The sequence below is a fragment of the Cynocephalus volans genome, chromosome 11, assembly GCF_027409185.1.
Source record: "Cynocephalus volans isolate mCynVol1 chromosome 11, mCynVol1.pri, whole genome shotgun sequence".
In the NCBI taxonomy this organism is placed as follows: domain Eukaryota; kingdom Metazoa; phylum Chordata; class Mammalia; order Dermoptera; family Cynocephalidae; genus Cynocephalus; species Cynocephalus volans.
This window is the reverse complement of record NC_084470.1, coordinates 95,048,001-95,071,339: the sequence shown is the minus strand read 5'-3', so window position 1 is coordinate 95,071,339 and position 23,339 is coordinate 95,048,001. Positions and strand designations below refer to the sequence as shown.

The 23,339-nt window shown below is 52.2% G+C and overlaps 1 protein-coding gene across 1 annotated transcript in view; it reads left to right on the top strand.

Moving 5' to 3' along the window:
• Positions 1–23,339, top strand: part of NUP210 (nucleoporin 210) — a 111,244-nt gene that overhangs the window by 64,946 nt on the left and 22,959 nt on the right. The window contains exons 17-28 of the mRNA XM_063113907.1: positions 4,179–4,371; positions 4,875–4,981; positions 5,692–5,796; positions 5,901–6,002; positions 13,722–13,850; positions 14,959–15,086; positions 15,201–15,336; positions 16,817–16,879; positions 17,056–17,235; positions 19,953–20,033; positions 21,083–21,214; positions 22,368–22,526. Coding sequence (XP_062969977.1) covers positions 4,179–4,371; positions 4,875–4,981; positions 5,692–5,796; positions 5,901–6,002; positions 13,722–13,850; positions 14,959–15,086; positions 15,201–15,336; positions 16,817–16,879; positions 17,056–17,235; positions 19,953–20,033; positions 21,083–21,214; positions 22,368–22,526 — 1,515 coding nt within the window. The remainder of the gene's footprint in view (positions 1–4,178; positions 4,372–4,874; positions 4,982–5,691; positions 5,797–5,900; positions 6,003–13,721; positions 13,851–14,958; positions 15,087–15,200; positions 15,337–16,816; positions 16,880–17,055; positions 17,236–19,952; positions 20,034–21,082; positions 21,215–22,367; positions 22,527–23,339) is intronic.

The window sequence follows — 23,339 nt, the reverse complement described above, 5'->3', positions numbered from 1 at the left end:
AGAGTCTCGTCATTATCCTCTGTGACTTGAGGGTGTTAAGGTGGGGCGTGTCTGTGGGCAGAGTGCGTGAGGTCAGTGCAGGTCAGGCTGCTGGGGAGAGGGGAGCAGCTGCCGCATTCTCCATGGATGTGGGGGAGATTGGGGCTGTGTTTCAAAAGCAAATATTGGGAGCGAGGAGAAAGTCACTGGGGGAGGGGTCAGGTTGACAGCAAGGATGTAGGCCTGCAAGTTTGGGGCCCATTCAGTCCTCAGTCCCTTCGGCATGCAGAGCCGGCAGGGAGGGGGTGGGGGGGACTGAGAGTGCAGCTCAGGATGCGGAGCTCCCTCCAGCACAGCCCCCAGCCCCTTCTTGGAGGTGGGGCGTAGGCTCCTCTGCGTTCGCTCAGCTTAGGCTTGTGGAGTGCCCTCTCTCTGCCAGACAGAGTCCTAGGTTCTGAAGTACTGAGTGATCGGATAGATGAGGAACCTGCCTCCAGGAACCAACAGGGATGCCAGGGGGCCGCAAGTAAGGTGGATTGGAGGTGGTGAGTGCTGTGAGGGGAGTGAAATGTCACAAGGAAGTGACTGGAGGAGGCCGCTTCAGGAGGAGCTGGGCAAGCCCTCTGAGAGGAGGGCTTGTGCATGCTCTGGTCCAGGGTCGGGAGATGCCAGCCTAGCGGAGCCAAGGTGAGGGGTCCCAGGCAGGTAGAACAGCATGTGCAAAAGTGCTGAGGCCAGACTGGGCTCTCTAGCGTCCCTACTGCACACGCAATAATCAGAACAGTTTTGGGTGCTGGGAACATCCACCTCTGTGGCTGGCTTCTCACCATGGCCCCTTTGGAGGCTAGGGTTGTCACACCCCTTCCACAGTTTTGCCCACGAGGCCCAGAGGCAGGCAGGGCCACAAAGGCAAAACCTAGATCTGTCCAGCTGCAAGTGCAAAGCCTCCCCAGTGGCCCCCAGGAGGCAGCTCTGGGGTCAGAACCCTCTCACCTGCCTGCAGGTGATTCTCCCTGCACACCTAACTGAGCCTTTCTGAAGCTTGCAGCCTCTTCCACCTTGGGGCAGCGAGGTTTGGGAGCTGGGTCCCAGCTGAGTAGAGGAGGACAGCTTCATGTTTGATCTGAGTGTCTCTTTGAAGCTCTGCCCAGCTCCAATGTCTGGAATCTGGGAACAGTTCTGCTGTCTGCACTGGACTCTCCGCCTCCACCTTCCCTGCTGGTGTGTAGCTTGGCTTTTCTTCCTGCTGCTCTGGTTACCGATGGGTTTGGACTCATCTGGAAAATCTGGCCTGTTGGGTCCTCCCTGGGTAAGGCCAGGAGCCAGAGACAGTGAGAACAGCTCCCTCTGCAGGCCCAGCACTAGGGACCGATGGCCTGGGCCCAAGTCTTACCTCACAGCTGTGGGAGCTGACCTCCTCTTAAGCAGTCGTGACAGTGATGAGTGACCTTCCAGTGCTCTTGTAGCAATAGGTATGGCTGGACACAAGGTGTAAGAGGTATAACTCTTACTCCTTTTAAGTTGTTCTCTGCTTAAAACCTACCAGAGGCTTCCCTTTCTTCCGGAGTAAGGGGCCAAAGGCCCTTCTGTGACCTGCAGACCCTGTGCCCCGGCCCTGGCTTCTTCCCTCTCATTCTGTGGATGTGCCATGGGACCCCTCCTTGGGTCTGTGATTGCTGCTCCCCCCATGCCCCCTCCCTGCCTCCTTCACTTCTTCCCTTGGCTGTTGCCTTCTCAGCGCCTTCCCCAGCCTTCATACCTTGTCTGAAGTTTCACCGTCTCAACATGTCATGTTCCAGCCCCCCTACCCCTCAGCACTCACCGTGGTCGAACACTGCAAAATTTACTTAGTTTATTCTTTGTGTGCCTCTAGGACAGATCCTGGCTCATGGCAGCAGCTCAAGAAATACGTATGGAGGCACGAGCAAGCCAGTGAGCACGCTGGGCTTGTGTCCCCACTGTCTGTTGCCCTTGACTCCTGCAGACTCAAAGGCTTGTAGAAGCCAAACAGGGACACTGCTGGAGGAGGAGGCTAGGAGTAGATGGTGCTGAGCTGGAGAGCAGGTGCACTTCTGAAGGAGCAGCCTGCTCTGCTCGGTGACAGCTGGTTCCACACCAGGCTGGATGAGCTTTTTCATTTTCAATGGGAAAAAATCACATCTATATGCATCTTCTGTGCGCTTAGACCTTGGCTACGAACCTAGCCAGCCATGTCCGGGCTGGGTGTACCTGGTCTGTCTGTCAGCCGGGGCCTGGTCTAGCCCAGGGTTGTCTCTCTTGACTGAAAGATGGTCTGGTGGAAGAGCTTGGCTCTGAAGTGGCCTGCATGTGTTGTAGATGTCGCCAGGAAATAATGGGCCTCAACCACAGAATTGCCATGTGATCCATTAGTCCTCGGGTTCCCAAGCCATGAACCATCCGTTCAAGCATGGCCCCTGCAATTTATGGTTTCATTAGGGGACTTTGAAGATCTATCCCTGTGATGCCTGCTGGGTGTAGTATCAATTTAACTATACACCTTTCCAAATCCAGAGGCCACCCAAGATGTGTTTGCAGAGTAAATTATTGGTGAGGGAAGACATCAGAACAGAATTGACCGATCAGAATGACAAAGCGGAGCCAGACTCCAGCCTGGCCCTGGTCTTCCATCCATGTTGTGTCGCATTCTGCTCACTGTGGTTGGGCTCCAGCCATGTGCCAGGAGACTGATGAGCCAGGGCTTAGATGGAACTGCCTCCTGGCTTGGGCACCAAGGAGAAGCCGCACAGTGTCAGGGAGGGTGGTTGGGCTTTAAAATCAGACCAGCTGTGTTCCAACCCTAAACCTGTGTGACCCTGGACAAATTGTTTAATGCCCCAGAATCTCTGCCTCCCAGTTTGTAGAATGGGAATAATGCTGCTGGAAGCTTGATTGGAATGCTTCCAATCAAGCGGCCATTGGAACATCCAGTCACCTTGCGAGCATGCTTGTCACAGTGCCAATGTCCCTCCCTGGAAGTGTTGGTTTTTCACCCAGGGTTGCATCAGGGGTAAGGGGTAGGGCATCTAGGATGGACTCCTGCAGTCCCTGCCACACTTCCATCCCCTGTGCATGTGTGAATACCTGTAGCACCCTTCGCATGCCAAGGTGATTGTCTGAGCTGCCCTTAGGAAGCTGTAGCACGCTTGGCTCAAGTGTCCTCTGGCGGCAGGAAAGTTAGAAGGAGTTGGAAGGAATCATCAGGTGGAGGTAGGGAGGCTGGTGACTGTATCAGTACGAACAGTCTTGGCCATGCTGCAGTAACAACCCCACATGCCAGTGGCTTAACAGGTTCACTTCCTGCACCTGCTGCGTGTGTATCGCGGGTCAGCTGGGGACCCTGCTTTGTGCCTTTGTTACCTTCATTCCAAGACAGGCTATGGAGCAGCCACTGTGTTGAAGGTGGCCAGGTGCTTTGTGGAGGGAAAGAGTGTGGAAGACCTAGGGGAGTGAGAGACTTGGGGCTTGGACTTAAAGCCTGGCTGTCCTGACCTGCATCTCCTTTGATCTGTTCCTTTTCTTCCCTGGGCCTCTGCCTGCTCCTCCATAACAAGAGGTGACCACTCCCACCTCCCTGGGGTACTTAAGAATTGGGTGAGAACTCAGCCCTTAAAGGAGCTTTGCCAACCTGGTGACTCTGGGACTTCCTAGGTGCATTGGCAATGCATTAATTGCCTGGGGTGGAGGATGGCAAGGGTTTGGAAAGGTGAGGGCAGAGGGGAAGGAGAGCAGCCTGCCTGGAGTGGGTGGGGGTTCCCAGCCTTTGCATGTTGACACCTGGGGCCAAATAATTCTTGAGGGCTGTCTTATGCATTGTAGTGTGTTTAGCAGCATCGCTGACCTCTCCCTACTAGATGCCAGTTGCACCCCTCCTCAGTTGAGGCATACAGCCCAAAGTGCCTCTAGACATTGCCAGAGGCAGTTCCCCAGGTGGGGAAGCTGGAGTTCCTTGTCCCCAATGGGGAACCACGGTCTGGAGTCAGAGTTCAGGCAGGCCGGGGCGATGAGGGCACCTGGATTGGCGACATATTGAGGATTGGTTTGTGACTCATCCCTACTTCCTCTCCAGGAGCCCCGTGAGCCTCAAGGCAGCTGACCAGCTTCAGGGTGCACTGTGTGGTCAGCAGTGACCATGTCTGATCTTGGGTGTGGCCATGGTGTCTGACCTTTGCGTCTTGCAGGTTCCGGTCTCCAGCCATCGCAACCCCCTGCTGGACCTGGCCGCCTATGACCAGCAGGGCCGCCGATTCGACAATTTCAGTTCTCTAAGTGTCCAGTGGGAGTCCACCAGACCGTTGCTGGCCAGCATCGAGCTTGACCCACCCATGCGGCTGGTGTCCCAGGACGATGGGAGCGGCCAGAAGAAGTTGCATGGTGAGCTGGGGTGGCGAGTCTGATAGTAGAGGGCAGGAGGATGGGACCAGTGAAACCCAGACAGAGAGGAAGTGTGCCAAGGCGGCTGTTTCTGTCGGGCGTGCTGGGACTCCCGTTCGTCCAGATCTAAGACTTGGGGTACAAAATGAGCCTCCTGCTCTCCTTTAATCCTGCACAGACTTTGTAAGGTAGGAACTAGAGGCTCAGGACTCACAGGAGGAACATCTCAGCTCCCGGGTCATACAACAGATCCATCAGCTCTAAGACCTGTGACCCCGTGCCATGGCACGTCCCAAAACTACTCAGTAGCCACAAGTGGGTCCAGCTCCTCCAGCTCACCTCAGCTGCTCTGTGGGGCCTTGCTCAGGGCCTATTCACTCTTGTACTACATATGGTTTCAACATACTCTGTTATCTATGCTCAGATGTGAGGACGGGGTTGCTTCAGAGGCAGCCACAGGGCCAACATCCACTTTGACGTGGGTTCCCTCTTCCTGGACTCAGGTTTGCAGGCCATCTCAGTTCACGAGGCATCGGGAACCACAGCCATCTCTGCCACTGCGACTGGCTACCAGCAGTCCCACCTCAGCACAGCCCTAGCGAAGCCGCTGGTATTTCTCAGGGCCCAATGGCGGGTGGGGCCGCGGGCGAAGCAGGTGGTCCTTGTGCTTTTGCCCGAATTCTGCCTACTGTCCGAGTGTCCTGAGCCCCGTCGCTGGGCCCCAGCCCGCAGCTCCCTGCTCTGCTCCCCCATATGGTGCCACCTCCCTGGCCCTGCTGCCCCCAGTCTGGGTCAGGTCAGCAGTCTCCCTCGAATGACAGTGGCAAGAAATTGAGGTGCATAGCGTGCCGCCCAAGGGAATGAGGGCTGTCCTGTCCTCTGTGAGCCAGCCATGGAGGCTCTTCCACTGGACCCTCCCTCACTCCCTGGCCTGGTCAGCAACTTCACTGTTTGCCCAAGCCCCCCATCTCCCACGGTATTGCTGTGGCATCCTGAAGGCCAGCGGCTGTGTGTGAGTCGCCACCTGTGTGGCCCAGCAGGGGGTGTGGCAGCATCTAGGCAGGACTGTTGATGACCACCTTCTCTGATGCGAGCAGGGAGGTGGCCACAGGCTCCACCTTGGTAGGATGAAGAGAGGCCTCAGAGGGGACATGGCCTTTCAGCCAGGCTGAGGAGCCACCATGGTTTGATTGGGGCTTGTGTCCTGGAACAAGGCCAGGACTGTGGCTCTAGCTCTGCTCTTGCCTGGGAGCAGCCTGCAGGCTTGCCCGGTGTTGGCCCGTGGCTGCCTGGAGCTGATGGCCTTGGCTTGCCCTTCAGCACGCCCCTCCCATGCCTGTGACGGCATCCATAGAGCTCATTCTGGTGGAGGACGTGAGGGTGAGTCCAGAAGAGGTGACCATCTACAACCACCCTGGCATCCAGGTACAGCCCCTTGCCCTGTCACCACCCTGCCTGGGCGAGATCCCTTGGAGGACCCTGGCCCTCCGACACACAGCCCGGTCTCCTCCTGCATCTTCCTTCTCCAGGTGGAGCTCCGTGTCCAAGAAGGTTCTGGGTATTTCTTCCTCAACACGAGCACCGCAGATGTCATCAGGGTGGCCTACCAGGAGGCCAGGGGCATTGCCACGGTGAGCGTGGGCCTTCAGTCTTTGCGGTGGTTTTAATTCCTTATTCGGGCTGTTGTGTGGTTAACAGATTGATTATTTCAAAAGCTGGTAGTTAATCACATCAACTATAATTAGCAAGGCCTTAAGCTTCTCTGATATATTCTGAAACTTTAGTCACTGTCATGTTATCTTTGTACAGAATTTTATTCCATATCCACAAGCTATCCACACTATTAGTTACCTAATGGTTTCCTTTCTATCAGTCTTTTAATTAAGACTAAAATATTGTTACGTAAGCAGTACTGTAACAACTGCAAAGAAAATTGGTTTTAAAAGATATATCAGCCTTTTCTGTTTTTCCGTGTTTCTCTCTTGAACCTCTCTCTACTCTTGAAGGTATTCACTTAGCCGTGTCCTTGGTATGGAAGAATTTAGCATTCTGCTTATTTCAATTACATTATCTTGGCTTTCTTTCCATGTTGCTGTGCAGGCTGGCTGATTATTTTCATGCAGTTTGTACTTGAGCCATTCTCTTGTAGAACATATTTGGGTTATTTAAAGTTTTTCCTTTTTAAAAAGATATTGCAAAACGTAGAATAAAAAGAGTAAATACAAAGAAACAGTATCCTAAATGTCTGTATATATGCATAATGTGTTATTATGCCATTGTGAAAACTGAGCGTACTTTAAAAGGAAACTCTTAGTATTGAATGTGTAAAACCACTCCTGGAAATCATAAATACAAGGCAGCCCCAAACTAGGGTAACAATGACAACCACCCCAGCAATGTCTTTGGACTGCTCTGAGCCCGAGACCTGCTTTCCCTTTGTTGCAGGGATGGTTGCCACACGTCAGTGTTGCAGTCATGACAAACGGGACTTGTACTGGACTCGAAAGACACCTGGGTTGATTCAGCACTCGATGTGGGGTGGGGATTCAGACTGTGTAGCAGATGAGGACAGGATAGGGCTCCTCTTGGCCGTGGGCTGTCTTGCAGTCCTGAGGCCTGTGTTTGCTCTTGGCGTTGCCTTGTTCATGCAGGTGAGCCCTCACAGGCTAGCAAGAGCATCGAACAAACTTCCTAATTTCAGGGAAGGCTAAAATCAGAATTAACCTTTGCCCTGACCTAGCCCTAGAGTTTCCTTTCAGAAACACAGCCAGGGCACCTTGCCCACTGGTGTGCGGTGAATTTGTAGCAAAGGCGGAAATCAGGCATGTGTCACCTGACTCTCTGTGCAGATTTTTCCAGCCATGACTGCCTGTAATTCCATTTCTCTGGCTTTTTACATTCATTGACTGTCTTAACATAGGGATTACAAAATTAATTTTGCTTCTGGGCAGGGAAGGTGTAAAGTAAGTGAGGGATATAAGCAGGGTGTGAAGACCTTAGCTGCAAGTGGACTTGGTGCTTAGACCTATGCCATATGGACTTGGTGCTTAGCTTCGGTGTTGAGGAGTAACAGGAAGTGGTGGGGACTGTGGCAAATTGGGGAACACGGGCCATGGCTAAGTGCAGCCACTGTGCACCTCTAGTTGATTTCTGTTGTTGTTTTTGAGGTCTTTATCGAGGTATGATTCATATGCTACACAATTCACCCACTTAAAGTGTACAATTCAGTATTTTTTAGTATATTCACAGGTATGTACAGCCATCGCTACAGTCAATTATATCACCTCAAAAACAAACTGATACACTTTAATTCTCACCTCTATTCTTACACACACACAACACATGCACACATACGTGCGTGCACACACACTCCCTGCCCCCAGCCTTAAGCAACCACTAATTTACTTTCTCTCTTTATAGATGTGGCTGTTCTGGATATGTTACATAAATAGAATCATACAGTATGTGGTGTCTCGTGACTGGCTTCTTTTACTTGGTGCGTTTTCAAGGTTGATCCACATTGTACTTCCTTTTATGGCCTAATAATAGCCAACTATATGAATATGCCACATTTTATTTATTCTTTCATCTGTTGATGGACATTTGGGTTATTTCTCCCTTTTGACTTTTATGAATGATGCTGCTATGAACATTTGTGCACAAGTTCTTCTGTGGACATATATTCTCATGTCTGTAGAGTTTATACCCAGGAATGGAATTGCTGGGTTCATATGATAACTCTGTATTTAATTTTTTGAGGAACTGCTGGACTATTCCCCAAGTGGCTGCACTATTTCACATTCCTGACAGCAGTGCATGAGGGTTCCAGTTTCTCCATGTCCTCATCAGTGCTGCTTGTTATTATTGGACATCTTAGTTCTAGCTGTCCTAGTGGGAATATGCAGCATCTCATTATGGTTTGGTTTGCATTTCCCATGGCCAATGACACAGAGCATCTGTTCATGTGCTTATTGGCCACTCATATGTTTTCTTTAGACAAATATCTATTCAGATCCTTTGCCCAGTTTTTGTTGTAGATGTTCTTTATATATTCTAGATACAAGTCCTTTCTAAAAGCTTTCAGTTAATTCAGTTTTGGGGGTTGTTTTTGTTTTTACATTCTTCCAGTGTTCAACCTGGTCTCCAGCTGTCTCTTGGAGAGGATGCTTTCTCATAGTGTGGTCCCTTGGTGAAGTGTAGGGAAGTCGTGATGTTTCTATTCATCTCTGAGGCAGAATCTCAGGTGGCAGGACCCCTAGATTTATCACTGTAATTCAGAGCAAGAGAAAACATTCCTCAGCACCTGGGAACAATGTGTGTGGTTAGAGGGGGCTTGAGGACGCTAGAAGCCTGAGACGGCAGGAAGCACCCGCAGCGTTTTATTCCCTTTATGAAAGCAAGAACAATTCCCCAGCCATTCCTCCTACTGTGTTAGTGAGTATTCATTGTGGAACCTTTCATATTGAAAAGAAAATTTAAATTGTAAGTAATTCTGACTGCTTGAAATATGCCTTGTGTTGCTTTGCTTCTGGAAATTAAAAAAAAATTCCCCACTATCAAGAAGAGGGAAGTCTGAAGTTAGGAAAAATGTATATATGCCAACAAAACTCGGGAGCCCTTTTGCTCACATTTGCTATGCACCCAATATTTGGAGTAAGCCCCGAGGGCAGACCTGTGGCCAGAGAGAGACCTTTCATTCAAGAACAAGAGCACCTGAGAGTCAGTGATGGACTAGGCTGCCTCTGCAGGTAGTGAGCACCCTGTCCCTGGGAGCATTTAAGCAGAAGCTGGGATACTTGTCTGAAAGACTCAAGATGGGATTCCAGCATTGGGGTTGAGTTTCCTTCCCCAGGAGGACTTTAAGCCCCTGTTCAGTCCTAAAATGCTGTGGTTCTAGAATTACCTCTATGTGCTCCTAGTTAAGACAAGTATTGAGGCCCCCATTTTATGGATGGTCACAAGGGAGCTCTAGGAATTCTTCTGGACTGTGGACTGGCCTCTGACCTGTCTGCATGCCATTCTTTTACGTGGGTTCCTGTTGAGTGGGACAGAGTGCCCAGTTGCAGGCATGATCCAGGACAACTCTGTCCCTATGGGAAGCTGCATCCATGTGGCAGACCCCTGAGAATTGCTTTTGCCCCAGAAGGAGACACCTTGACCACTGGACTCTACACTTCCCCCTAATCGTGGGCTTGTGCCAAAGGCCATTGCAGCTCCAAATGGGAATCAGGTCCTGGTTCCTTCTACCTTTTCCATAATCTGCTGGAGGCATTTTTTGCAGAATGTCAACAATCTGCGACAGGCCCTAAAAGCTTCTTTCAGATGGTTGTTTCTGAAGGATGTTTACACATTTCTTTGGCATTTTCCAGCTGCTAATTAGCAGCATTCTCATTTCCCTTAATCACAGAGACAAAAAAGCCCACAATGGTTCTTCAATTAGCTCATAGAAAATGTTTCTTTCTTTCCTATTCATACACATTCAGGTGGCAAGGATGGCTCCTGCGTGTGTGTCGGCTTCCGAGCATCTCTGGAAGACAACTCTGGAGCTCCCTCAACAGGGCTTTGGTGGAGGCTTTTGTGCCCACACAATGCACCAGGGGCTGTGATTAGTTCTGTTCATACAGCCCCCAGAGCCCTTTGTATGGGGCCGCTATTTCGTTTTTGGCTGGCTTGCACATAGGAGTGTTTACCTGATGTAAACTTAGGTTTCTTTCTTCTCGACCATTCTTTGCCCTTCCAAATGGCAGTCATGGAGCCATCACATGTCCAGGGAGGAGGCGCTTCAGGGTGAGGGTAGGAGTTGGCAGCTACAAGGCTGGAACTCAGGTGTGTCCACTTTTCCCCTGCAACTGATCTGTGGACAATGTACCCATGCCCAGCCCTTGCCCTCCAGGAAGCCACAGGGCTGGCTGGGCCCTGCATGAAGTTTCATCCAGCGCCCAGGTCGGGACTCTTCCCAGTGCCTGTGATTTTCGTGTGAGTATGGGTTATCTCCTGTGAGGAACTGGGGACACAGACCCCAGCACTCTTGCACAGAATGGCCTGGCCCACCACAAATTGGCAGGCACTCTGTGGGAAGCAGAGGCTGATGGCTCAAGTGACATTCAGAAATATTTGTAGGGTGCCTACTCCTCTACAATATCACCTGTCAGGATGAGTCCAAAGTGGGATCAGGGCCCAGGAAGCGGGGAGCCAAGATGAGCCTTGGGGCCTGGCGAGCGCCCACAGATGTCATTGTTTGGGTCTGCATGTGAGCAGAGCATCTCAGTGAGTGCTAATGCATTCGTCGTCTCTGACTCGATGACAGGACTTTCCCCTCGGCTCAGTATCTGCTGACGTTCTTAGGTGGCACGTTCAACACTTAGAAATTAGAATGCGTTCTGGCATGGACTGCCCCCACCTCCTTTCCCTCACAAATGTTCTCCCATGTGTCAGTCAAGAAGCAAAGGGTCCCGATCGCCTGGGGAAGCAGGCAGTGTGAATCTAGAGTTAGGAGTGGGTGCGGGGCCCCACATTGCCGTCAGCTGGCGGCTGAGTCCCCTTACCTCTCCAAGCGCAGTTTCTTTGTCTCCAAAGTGTCCTCGTGAGCTCTCCCTTAAAGCATTGTGTGGGGGTGGAGCAAGCGGATGTGTGCAAGAGTACAGGGCAGGCCGGCCACGTAGCCTCCGCAGATGGGAATTTCATGCCATCCCCTGCTGCCATCATCTGGAAGGAAAGCGCCTGGATGTCTGTCTGCTGGGAAATCAAGCAGGAGAGGAACTGATTTCCCCACTGCCATTTTATATTTTTGTTTAACGCATGCAAACAGTCCTTTTGATGGAGAGGGAAAAAAAGGAAATGAAAGCCTTTCCCTGCGTTCTGCAGCGTGGGCCTGTCAGCAGGAGGCGCACTGTGTGATTTCTTCCCGTGGTAAAGGAAGCACCAGCTCCTAATAGCAGTCACTTTGTGGGAGTGTCGGATCAGAGCTTCGAATTGTGTTCTCAAAGAAACTCACATTTCTCTCTGCAGTTTCTCAATGAGTTTTCTTTGAGGGAGGTATAAGCCAGGGCGAATGGTTTCCTCAGCAAAACCAGAGCCCCATTGGCTCCCAGACCCTGTTCCTCAGCTGGTATGTGTTACCAGGCAGGCTGGCAATGGCACCAATCACATAACCATCCTTTTGGAGTTCAGTGTGACTTCCACTCTGGAATCTTTGTTGATCTCCTCCAAGTCATTGTATGAAATAACTCATGGGTGCTTGGTCTGTTGATGTGCCCTTGAGCTCAGGTGTTCTGGCAGTTAGTAGCTTGCCTCAGTTTGCCAATCCTCTGTGTCCTTGACTGACTGCAAGCTTGGGCTTTTCTCAGCTTGGCCTTTTCGTACCGTCACTTCTCCCACCTCCCCTACCCAGCGGTTCCTTTCTGGTTGCTGGAGGCATCCTGCGCCATTCCCCTGGGAAGTGGAGAATGTGGTAGAAGGAGCCCCAAACTGGGAGCTAGAGTACCTGGGTCATGTCCCCAGCTCTGCCCCTTCAAGGCTGTGTTTCCATCTGGGCCTCAGTTTTCCTATCTATACATTGAAAATGTTGGACCAAAATCAGCACTTCTCAAATACATGAGGGTACATGGTCTTTGCAGAGTTTTTTTCAGACTGTCTAAGTCTTAACTGAGCTATTTTTACTCTCTGTAAAGCCGAGCAGGCTGAAGCACCAGGTTTTGTTACTTTATCCAGAATTACTCAGAGCAGTGACCCTGGATCTTCTGCTAACCAAGTGTGTGTATGGGAGGCAAATCTGTGCCAGACCCTAGACTCAGTCCTGAGGCTACCGCAGGGCAGAGGACAGCCTAGAGGGGGTCAGATGAGCTGAACAGTGGTCCATGTGAAGACCGAATTACGAACAGTGATAATAGCCACTAGGAGAAGTGAGTCAGGGCCATGGAGGAGCCTGACCTGTCTGGGGTGAGGGAAGCCTTTTCTGAGGCAGGATGCTGAAACTGGGGCCTGAGGATGAGTTGGAGCCAGTGGGTGATGACTGGGGAAGAAGAGTTCCAGGTCTGTAAGGTGGACTGTAAGGCCCTGAGGCTGGCAGGCAAGCAGGTGCTAGCTGGCTTGGAGGATGAGAGAGAAGGCCAGTGTGGCTAGAGTTTGAGGACTGTGGGGGATTGTGGCATGCAGGGAAGCTGGAATGGTAGGCAGGATTTATAGGGCATACTAAGGGTTTGGGCTCATTCTCAGAGGTCTGGGTAGCCATTGAATGTTTTTAACTTGTATTTGGTTTTATCTCTTTTGAGTTAGAATCCTGATGTTTTTTCACAGGTTTTTGATATTAAAATTCTAGTTTTGCATACACTGAACTGCTTGCTATACACATCATCCCCCACCCCATGAACATGAGACCACAAGCCACAAGTGACAAAGCCAGGCCTGGGTAGAGGTATGAGGTAGCCCCCAACTTCACCCACTAGCTCCATGACTTGTCCCTAGCTTCACAGGCCACCCAGATGAAATACATGCCTAAGCAATATGACAAGCTGCAGCAAGTCCATAAATAGACCAACATGCAACGTGCAAATGCCCACTCTCCACAGCATGAGAGGGTGATAAAGATGCCATTTGTAAGGGAGAGATTCTCTTGAAGGTGGGATGCCTGGAATTGGGTGGAAAGAAAAGGAGGATTGAAAAGGGGGATCTTAGGCAGTGAAAAGATTAGAAAACACAGATTAATACACTCACTCAGAATATTTTACGAGGTCACTGCTTCAAGCAAAGCTGAGTTGTAGAGATGAGTAAGACTCAAAGAGCTCACACTTGACCTCTATGGTCCATTCCAGGTTCTGAGACTCTGAGTTCAGGTTGGGAACTCTAAGAAGAGCTCCCTTTGGAAAGCAGCCATCTCCTGTTCCAGCAGCCCTGACCTGCAGTTTCACATAAGACCACACTGGTGCTCTTCTGTCACCAAGGCTGCAGGGGCATGTGGCCAGAGCAGGACACGGAATCCTGGGCTTCAGTCTTCACTCTGCCTCTGGGTTGCTGTGTGTCCCAAGACTGCTGACTGCCCGCCTTTGAGCAGCTTCCATTTTCTTCTCCTTGTAAAGCATTACAAAGTTGAGATAAATGCTGAGATGTACCCCGGCCCTAACATTTTATACTCTGAGCCCTTCCCCTGGCTGGCAGTGGGGCTCATGACAAGAAGTGGGCAAAACACTATTTGGGTTAAGACTTTCCTTGTCCCAGACTTCCAAGTGCTGGCCTGGCAGTCCCCAGGCAGGGTGTCCTATGAGGTGATAGGCCAAGGCTGAGGGCGAGGAAGAGAGGCGCTGCAGAGATGGTCCCCTCCAGCTTCCTCACCCGGCCCGCATCTGACCCTGCAGGTGTACCCTTTGCTCCCGGGCTCGTCCACCATCATGATACATGACTTGTGCCTGGTCTTCCCGGCCCCAGCAAAGGCTGTCATTTATGTCTCGGACATCCAAGAACTGTACATCCGTGTGGTTGACAAGGTCAGTGGAAGCTTCATGACGTGACCTTTTCTCTGCTGATTCGCAGGAGCTGGGAAAATGAGGTGGCTGTAGGAGGCTTTTTCTTCACATCCTTTTACTTTTCCTCCTGGTTTCTGCCTCCGTCCACCCCTCCCGAGCTGCTGTGCGCATGCTGTCTCTTACCTCCATCATTTTGTGTGGATGAGGCAGAGTGACCTCCTATATTATATTTCTTCATCCCAGTTGACACCAGTAGAGCTCAGCAGTAAATCCTGCTTAAGGTTGTCTCTAAATTAGCCTTGACTTGGGAATTCATGTCCTCTAGCTCATGTAGGTTCCTAACCAGCCAGGCGCACACTTTGCTGAGCACGGATTTTCTCCCCAGAAGATAGGATTTGGATTCTCTGGAAGTTCAGTGGCAAATGAGTAAAACCCACTAATGCCAAGTACTTTTACAAAATGAATAAATAATCTAGGTTTTTCTTTCACGTAATTAGGGACTTTTTATTACTCCAAATATTTGAGGTAACTGAAGCTAAAGCTGGGCTTCTAGAGGGTGGCTGTCGAATGTTTATTTTCCTGAATGCACAGACTGGTTAATATTTAAAAGGGGAATGTTCAAGCAGCTTAGACTACTTAAAGAGCTAATATTCTTACATGGCCTCAAATCCATATTCCTCCCATAATCTTATATCCACTGTTAACTTGTTGTCTAGATTTCTGTTTCTTCACTAAGTACTTCTGACTCATTTCCTCCAGTTCTTTATGTATGTTCTTTCTTACAGCCAGACGTGAGCTTGTATTTGGTCTGTGAGCATATATGAAGCTCCTTCTATATGCCTGCTGCTGTGCTAAGCTGTGTCTTATCTCCCAAATTAGATTGTTCTTGAACAGTGGGGAATGGAATTTATGCCTCTAAGTATCCCCAAGCCCCTCATATACAGTAAGCAGTTAATCCATTTTAATTTGTTGATTGACTGATAGTATGGAGGTACACGTGGGTGACTCATCCCCCATTTCCAGGTCTGTAGGTTTGAGGTTGGTGATTCTCAGAGAGTCGTGGGTCGCCATAGGTGGTGGGATTGGTCATTCCAAGGCCGCCTCTGAGGCTCCATCCCCTACAATGTAGGTGGAGATTGGGAAGACAGTTAAGGCATATGTCCGCGTGCTGGACTTCTACAAGAAGCCTTTCCTAACCAAATACTTCGCCTTCATGGACCTGAAGCTCCGAGCAGCCTCTCAGATCATCACATTGGTGTGAGTCCTCACAGAGGTCAGAGGAGGGCATCTGCGGGACAGCGCTGACCCCAGGCACAGGACAGGTCTGTCTAGGGGGAGAAGTCCCAGACCCAGCCCTTCCCTCTGTTCCAGGGCCCTCGATGAAGCCCTCGACAACTACACCGCCACGTTCCTCGTCCACGGCGTGGCCATTGGCCAGACCAGTCTGACCGCAAGTGTGACTGATAAAGCCGGACAGAGAATCAACTCAGCCCCACAACAGATCGAAGTAAAACTGGTCCTTTTTACACCATGTGGGATCAGCCCACTGATGGGGGGGGGTGGGTTTCATTGTAACAAGCTGGGAATTTTTGCCACAGTCCAGCAAGCTACCTTAGAAAAGCCATGTTAAAATCTGTACCCAACAGTGTTCACTGATGAAAAATCAGCTTTCACCAGTCCTAGGGATCTGGGAGGCAGCACAGTTAGACTGGCAACTTTAATTTCCCTCTGTGACATAGGGGACCGTGTGGTCTAGAGAAGGAGGTGCCTTGCCCCATAGCAAGGGGAGAGATGAGAGCTGTTCCCAGAGGGCAGAGGCCAGTAGGAGCTCCAGGCAGGTTTTGGCTCGTGTAGAACTCCTCAGTGGTCAGCTCTGAGCCTCAGAACAGGCACTTAGAGGGCATAGGGCTCCTGGCATGGGGCTGTGCAAGCAGAGACCATCATGAAGGTGACTCCTGGACGAGGGATCTCTGAGTCAGTGTATGATGTGGGCTTGTCTTGTGATGTCAGTAGGCAGAGGCCAAGGCAGCCACAGCCAGAAAGCCACACCCCAGTGTATCCATTAGCAGCACCATTCAACTTGCTCCTGCCAGCATCCTCTGAGGGTCCCGGCCACACGGAGGCTGGCAGGCTTTATTAATGCATGTTCCAAAGCCAGTGGATGAGTTTGTGCCTCTAGATGGAAGCTCACCTTTCTTCTCCTGGTGATGAGGAATTCATTTCTGCCTATAAATCACGCAGCTCTCCAGCGACTAATCCTTGCACACAAAGCAGTGCCTTGGCCGACCCTTGCGCTTGCTCACCTGCAAGCACTCCGTAAACTCCTCCCAAGTACAGACTTGTGGGGGCTTTGCCCTGCTGCAGAGATGGGACCACCCACATCCCTGGTCCCCACCCGGGCTAGTCTCTACTCCTAGAGCCCCTCTTTCCTCATCTGAAAAGTTTTGAGGGCATCGAAGTAGAGAACTATCCTAAGGCATTTTTTCAGTAGAAATTTGGAGAGATTTAGTGAAAGAGGCAACCTTCTAAGAAGGAGCTGGGAGGATCTCAAAGGCCAAAGGTCACAAACTTGGATACCCATCAGAATCTCCTGGAGGATGTGTTAGAACACAGGTTGCAGGACCCCACCTCTGATTGTGTAGGTCTGAGTGGGCTGAGAAGGTACATTTCCAGCAAGTCCCCAGGCGATACTGATACTACAGGCCAGGGACCCCACACTGAGGACCATTGCTCTAAGGGGATGTCTCAAGTGAATAAAAGGTCCTTATTTTTGTGGGGTTTGGCATCTGGAGAAATGAAGAGCCTTGGCCTATCGGGTGGGATGCAGGCTACCCAGGGTTGGACTGGGCCCCGCTGGTCACTCTTCACAGAAGTGATGTCTGTACCCCATGTTTTGCTCTCATGGAAGATGCTAAGTGTGAATCATGCTGGGCCACTGTGAGCTCGGAGCACAGCAGTCCCCTTCCCCCTTGTGTCTCCATGCCTAGGTCTTTCCTCCATTCAGGTTGATACCCAGGAAGGTGACGTTGATTATCGGGGCTATGATGCAGGTAAGAGCCAAGAGGCCACATTCTTCCCCACGCCCACCCCAGGGCACTGGGCAGCCTGCCGGGTACAGGTGGAGGTGGAGGGCTTTGGTGTGGATGCCCCACTCTCCAGGAGTGAGGCGCAGGCTGCACAGGTGGATCACGAGTACTGATGAGCGCTGCCTTTTTTCACCCCACAGATTACCTCTGAGGGCGGCCCCCAGCCTCAGTCCAACATCCTCTTCTCCATCAGCAACGAAAGCATCGCTGTGGTGAGCGGTGCTGGGCTGGTGCAGGGCCTCGCCGTGGGCAATGGCACCGTGTCAGGGGTCGTGCAGGCAGTGGATGCAGAGACTGGCAAAGTCGTTATCGTTTCTCAGGTAACAGATGTGCCATCAGCAACTGGCGCACTGTCCGAATCTGCTCGGGGATGGGAGCCACTGAAGATGGGCTGCACTGTACCCAAGGCAGCTGTTTCCGTGTGATCAGCTGGGACTGGGACAAAGCCTTGTTTACTGGGTTTGAGCTCTGCCTCTGAGGACCACCCACCCCTGTCTGAGGTCCCTGGTTCTGCCATTTGGGTCTGTAGTCTCTGCCTGTTACCCTGCCTGGGACAGCCCTGCTGACAGGAGCACTCACACCCCTTGAGGTTGCTCTTCTTCAGGCTGAGTCTCCCCAGTCTTCCAGCTGCTCCTTATGGGACAGGGTCTCCAGCACCCCTGGCCTCTGGAACTGCAGTGTGCAATGACGGCAGCTGTGTGATGGCAGGCCTTGTACTGAGCACTTTGTGTTCATCACCTTTGGTCCTCCTGGCTCCCTTTTGCATGTTGCTACTGTCCATGTTTGCAGATGAGGAGCCTAAGGAACTAGCTAGCGGCCCATGGCCACTTCATGGCATTTCTGGGACTTGGCCTGGTACAGCCCGCCCTCAGAGCTCTTGGTCCTTTTGTTTGTTCATGTCCTGCAGGACTTGAGGCATTGTTGGGAGAGAAGGGGGTGCTGTTGGCTGAGACGCACTTTGAGGATTACAGTGCATGTCATCAGAGATGTGCACTGTCAGCGTGGATAATTGAAAACCAATAGTATTTCAGACCTGGATTTGTATTTCCAGGAGAAAAAGAAAACTTGAGTCATCTACTAGTATCTTTTGCTCAATCAGAGGTTAAGTTGCCTCCCACGCCTCTTTGCTGGGGTGGGGGACATTTCCTAACTGCCTTTCTGGGTCAGCAGAGAAGCGAGAAGGCTGAGTCGGGGCATCTTGTCCCCAGGAGGGCCTCCCTGCCCCACATCAGTGGGACTGACTCCAGGCCAGTGGAAGTCAGTGCCTCGAGAGTCTGACAATTTCCCTTCTTTCTAGGTGTGGGCTCTTTTGTCCTCTGGGAGGGAAGTGGAGATCATTTCCAGTTCCTGAGAAAGGTTCGGGACTGAAATTCTGGGGCGTTTGGATTCTTCCTGACAACCTTTGCTGCAGTGACCTGCAGAAGCATGTCAGGGAAGCCTGCTCTGTGTCCGGCTCACAGTTATGCCAGAAACCTGGTCTGTGAGAAGAGCATTTTTTCCTGTGTCATGCAACTGTGGGCAAGTACCTTTTTTAGAACTCACTCATCCCAGTCCTCATCCAGAAGTAGGTCCCTTGGAAGCAATCCATGAACTCCTCTGAGATCAAAGCATCCACACACACGGCCTGAGGGAGCCAGTGAGTGTGCCGTCCTGGAGAGGGGCCGAGTCTGTGTTCTCCGAGGCTGACTTTGATCTGACATTGAGTTCATTGATTTACTCCTTTTTACAGCAGTTTCAGTGTCTGCCTCCGAGTATCCCAGTTAAACTGCTTAGTCTTTTTGAATCACAGAGGTGGATGCCCTGGATCCTGTGTGTCGGGTTTTATAAAGACAACAAGAAAGCACTGGAAGTGTAAAAATCTGTGGTGGTGGTGGTGGTGGTGGTGCAGCAGGGTGCAGATATGCATCCTGGAGGATAAAATTCAGGACCCCAGGAGGCCTTGCATTTTTTTTTTTTTTTTTTTTTTTTTCCTTTCAAGAAAGGATTGTGGCCTTAGGAACTGGCTCATTTTCCTCCTCCTGGGGGCCCAGGTGGCTAGAAGTTCAGCCAGCGGGGCACACAGCTATATTTCCCTCCTGGCCGTCTCTCCTCCTTGTGGTCTGACCTTGCTGGGCCACCTCCCTCCCTGGGCCTCCCATCTGGCCGGTTGGGGGAGGTACTGGGGAAAGGCCCTGGTGGTCCTTGGCAGACGGAGGGGCTGTGCCACCAGCTCTGTCGAGAGGCAGGGGCTCAGCCTGAGGCCTGTGTGTCTGTGCCGAGCGTGTTATTCTAGTCATATGCTTCCAGTTCCATCTGTCCAGTCCAGGTCACAGAATCAGTACCTCAAAGCTGAGAAGTGGGCCAGGGCTGGCAGGAGGAGACTGAGCAGTGAGAAGGACGAAGAGAAGGAAGGGAATGAATGCTCATCAAGCGCACCTACTGTGTGCAGGCATTAGCCCAAATCACAAGGTACAGAAGGAGGGCTTGGCATGAGTACATGTCAAAAGGGCTTTAGTAGCTTGAGTTCAGCTTGACTCATCAGACCTATGGAGAAGCCAATGAGATTAGTTTTTGGCTAGATTATTAGGAGTATAGTGTTCATAATGGAGATCTGCTCTAATCAAACTCTAATTGGCTGCAGCCTTTATCCCTGTACCCTGCTCAGTCATAGAGACAGGCTAGATTTGGGGTTAGTAGGGTCTGGACAACTGTCCTATGAGGGACAGACAACCTAGAGAAGAACAGACCCTGGTCCCTACCCCCAAGTCTGCAGTGCTGACCTGGAGCAGCTGGCTCAGATAGGTCTGCAGGCTCAGAGGACCAGGCTGGGACCCCTGAGGGCATGGGAGAGGCTGTGGCTGGTCCATGTGGGGCAAGCCACCCACAAAGCCAGGTCTCCTTGGGCAGATGAGCATGGTGCTGGGCACCCTGGAGGTGACTTCTCACCACGTGACTCCAAGAAGAACCTCCTTTCCTTGGAGGGCTCCCTTCCTAAATCACCCCTCACTAGCACAGAGTCCCTACCCCCAGCCAATCTAAGCCCCGATCTCTCTTCCAGGATCTTGTGGAGGTGGAGGTACTGTTGCTCCGGGCAGTGAGGATCCGCGCCCCCATCACACGAATGAGGACGGGGACCCAGGTGAGGTGGGAACCTTTTGAGCCCTCATGCCCGGACTCTCCGCACAGCCTGTCGGGAGGTCTTGGGCTCTGAAGCCTGGGCCTGGATGAGCTTGGGGGAGCCTCAGCTAGAACTCTATTCCTTGTGCTGGAACACTTCTTCACCCCCCTCAGCTGCTTGCCCCCGTTTATCTGCGGGGTGCAGCTCAAGCTTCACCTCCTGCCCCAGGCCAGGGAGGCGTCTCCCTTGCTCTCTTGCGGCACAAGCTCCTATGAGGCATAGCGTTCATCCCCTCGAGTTGTGAGTCTACCTCCCCACTGGACGGCCACCTGCCCACACCTAGAACAATACTGGGTGTGTTGCAGGAGCTCACCTGTCCATGGCACTTGCTCCACTGTGTGCATTCTGTGTACCGGTCCTGCTTGGTGTTCATGACAACCCTGTGAGGTTGGTGTCAGAACCGTCTCCATGTGACAGATGAGCCAGTGAACACACAGAATGTTTTAAGACATGTGCCCAAGGTCACCCAGCTAGTGAGTGGTGGCTCTGGGGATCACCTTGGCAGCCTGGCTCAGCCTGTTTTTGCCTCTCGCTGTATCACCTCCACCTGTGCCCTCTGGCAGGTGCTCAGCCAGTAGAGACTGAAGGAGCCCACCCCCCACCGTGTGAGGAGGGTGCCCTGCTGGGTTGGGGGAGAGAGGGGAGGAGGCTTAAGGACTATGGGGCAGCGCGAACTGTGCTGGAGGTCCACAGGCGCCCTAGAGATCCAGGGGACCACACAGAAATGGGTCTCTTGGCCACGGGGAGGTACAGCCCACAGCAGGAGAGGGACAGGGTGGGGAGGGACTGGTCATGCCTCTGGTTTGATCATTTGGTATCTCACCAAACCTTACCTAAAACGTGCCGTGTGCTTCTCTAGTTAGGGAAGAATTGGGCACAGCTCCTCTTGCATGAAGGAAGCAGAACAGTACCCAGGTGGTGGAGGGCCGTCCAGGCAGTGTCCCAGGGGTTCCTAGGGGCATTCCCAGTGCTGGGACTCAGTGCTCACAGGGCCTGGCTTCTCCCCTCAGATGCCTGTCTACGTCACCGGGATTACCAACAACCAGAACCCTTTCTCTTTTGGCAATGCTGTGCCAGGCCTGACCTTTCACTGGTCTGTCACCAAGCGGGATATCCTGGAAGTCCAAGGGCGGCACCACGAGGTAACCACCCTGCCCGGGGCCTTCCCCACCCCTGCCCCAAGTCAGCACCCCAGAAGTAGGGAGGGTTTCCACCACATCTGCTCACAGGAGGTCTTACACCTTCGTGCCCAGAGTGGTTCTGGCCCTTTCTGCCCTCTCCTGAGGCTCATCGGGACTCCTCCCGAACACTAACCACTACAGTTGGGTTGACAGGTAATTCTACTATCAGAAGGCAGCAAAGTTAGCAGCCTTGTGGGGAAGCCATGGAAGTTCTAGAATGTCACAGAGCTTAGTGTGCAGCTTCTGACCCACCTTCTGAGATGTTGCCTGCCAGCCCTGGCGTTTCCTCCTGCTTTATTCCAGAGGCCAAACTCGCCTTCTCTTAGCCCTGTCTAGGGGCCCTATCCCCTCCTGAGGTCTCACAGCTGGATGGTACTGTAGAGAACCTACTAAACCCCTCTTTAACTGAAGTCTAGAAACAGGAAGGGACATGCCCAGGGTTGCCCAGGAAGCTAGTGGGTGAACAGGACTGGGCACTGGCCCCTGTGACCTCAGGCTAGAAGTCCAGGCAGGCTTTGGTCACAAGGGACCTGAGTGGAGGTGGTTAGAAATGTCACTTCCTGCCTCATCCGTGGACAGTGGGGATAGAGGCCTGGAGAGAGGGCCAGGCACGGGGATGGAGTTTCTCAAGGCTGCCTGAGTTTGCCTAGTGTAGGACGAATGCCTCCCTTTCCCCATCTGGTGGGGACAGGGTCCTGTCCCCAGTGCCTGGGGATTCTCTAGATTGCTTCCATGGGACACAGGCAGTGGGACATATTAACAGATGTCCCATAATAGCAGGCTCTGTAGGAAACACCACAAAGGCTAGCATCCCTCTGGTGATTCCTAACAACATACCCCCATACACTAAGACCCTCTGGCAGCCTGCCGCAAAGACCCTGGCTCACATGGGTTGACCCAGCATTTTGCAAATGCACATCATAAAACACGGCAGGGTTAGTGCTGGGGTGACTGCGGTCTGCATCACCCTGAGGTTAGCAGACAAAGCCTGGGTGGGAAGGCAGCCCCTGGCAGGGCCTGAGGGCCAGGACTCTGTGGATGCTGTCTGATTCTGCCTTTTGGGGGACGCTGGGGCCCCGGGCCTTTCCCCTGAAAACATGTTTGTCTTTCCCAGGCATCTGTCCAGATCCCGTCACAGTACAACTTTGCCATGAACGTGCACGGCCGGGTGAAAGGCCGGACGGGGCTGAGGGTGGTGGTCAAGGCTCTGGACCCTGCAGCTGGGCAGCTGCATGGCCTCGCCAGAGAACTCTCTGATGAGATCCAAATCCAGGTAAAGGACAGGTGGGCAAAAGCCACATGCAAGAGGGAGAGTGAGTGTCAGCGGCCCCTTCTCCCAGGGGCCATATAAGTGCGCATCAGCCCTTCTGCTGGCCTAGGGCTGGGCCTGGGGGTGCTGATGTGAAGAGGGCCCTCCCTGCCCCCGAGGAGCTCTCAGTCTGCTGGGGGAGCTGGATGAATTCATCACATTGTGCTGAGTGGAGGGCACATACGGGGTTGGGGCGTATAAGGTGCTGTGGGAGCCCAGAGATAGCACTGACTGAAGGCTCCATGGAGGAGTGATGTGTCAGGACTGGAGGGGTCAGCAGAAGGCCAGGTAGAGGGGATGGCATATGCAAAGGTCCGGAGGTTGGAAATAATTTGATGTGTTCCAAAAATAGCTAATTCTGAGCATGGGGTTTGGGGTGTGCCTTCATGGTAGGAGTCTGGAGCTCACTGTGTCTGATCTGGGCCATTAATTTAATTATCTGTGTTTGTTTAACAAACACTCATAGAGCATGTAATAGAGGTAGATGCCCTTCTTCATCCAGTGTACACATGAAGCCTGTGGGGCAGGTGCTGCCACTGGCTGATGAACCCGAGGCCCAGGGAGGTGAAGGGTTGCAGTATGTGAGAGGTGGCCTTAAAAGAGGGACCATGCCAGGCAGGCAACTGGAAAACAGAGCCTCAGAGGGAGCGAACCTATTTAGAGCCACTGAGTCACAACTCAGAGCCTAGCGCTTGTCCTGCCCAGAGCCTGGCCCCCACCTCTCTCTGTACCTGTCCCTCGTACTCACAAGATGGGACTTTGAGCAAGTCCTTGCCC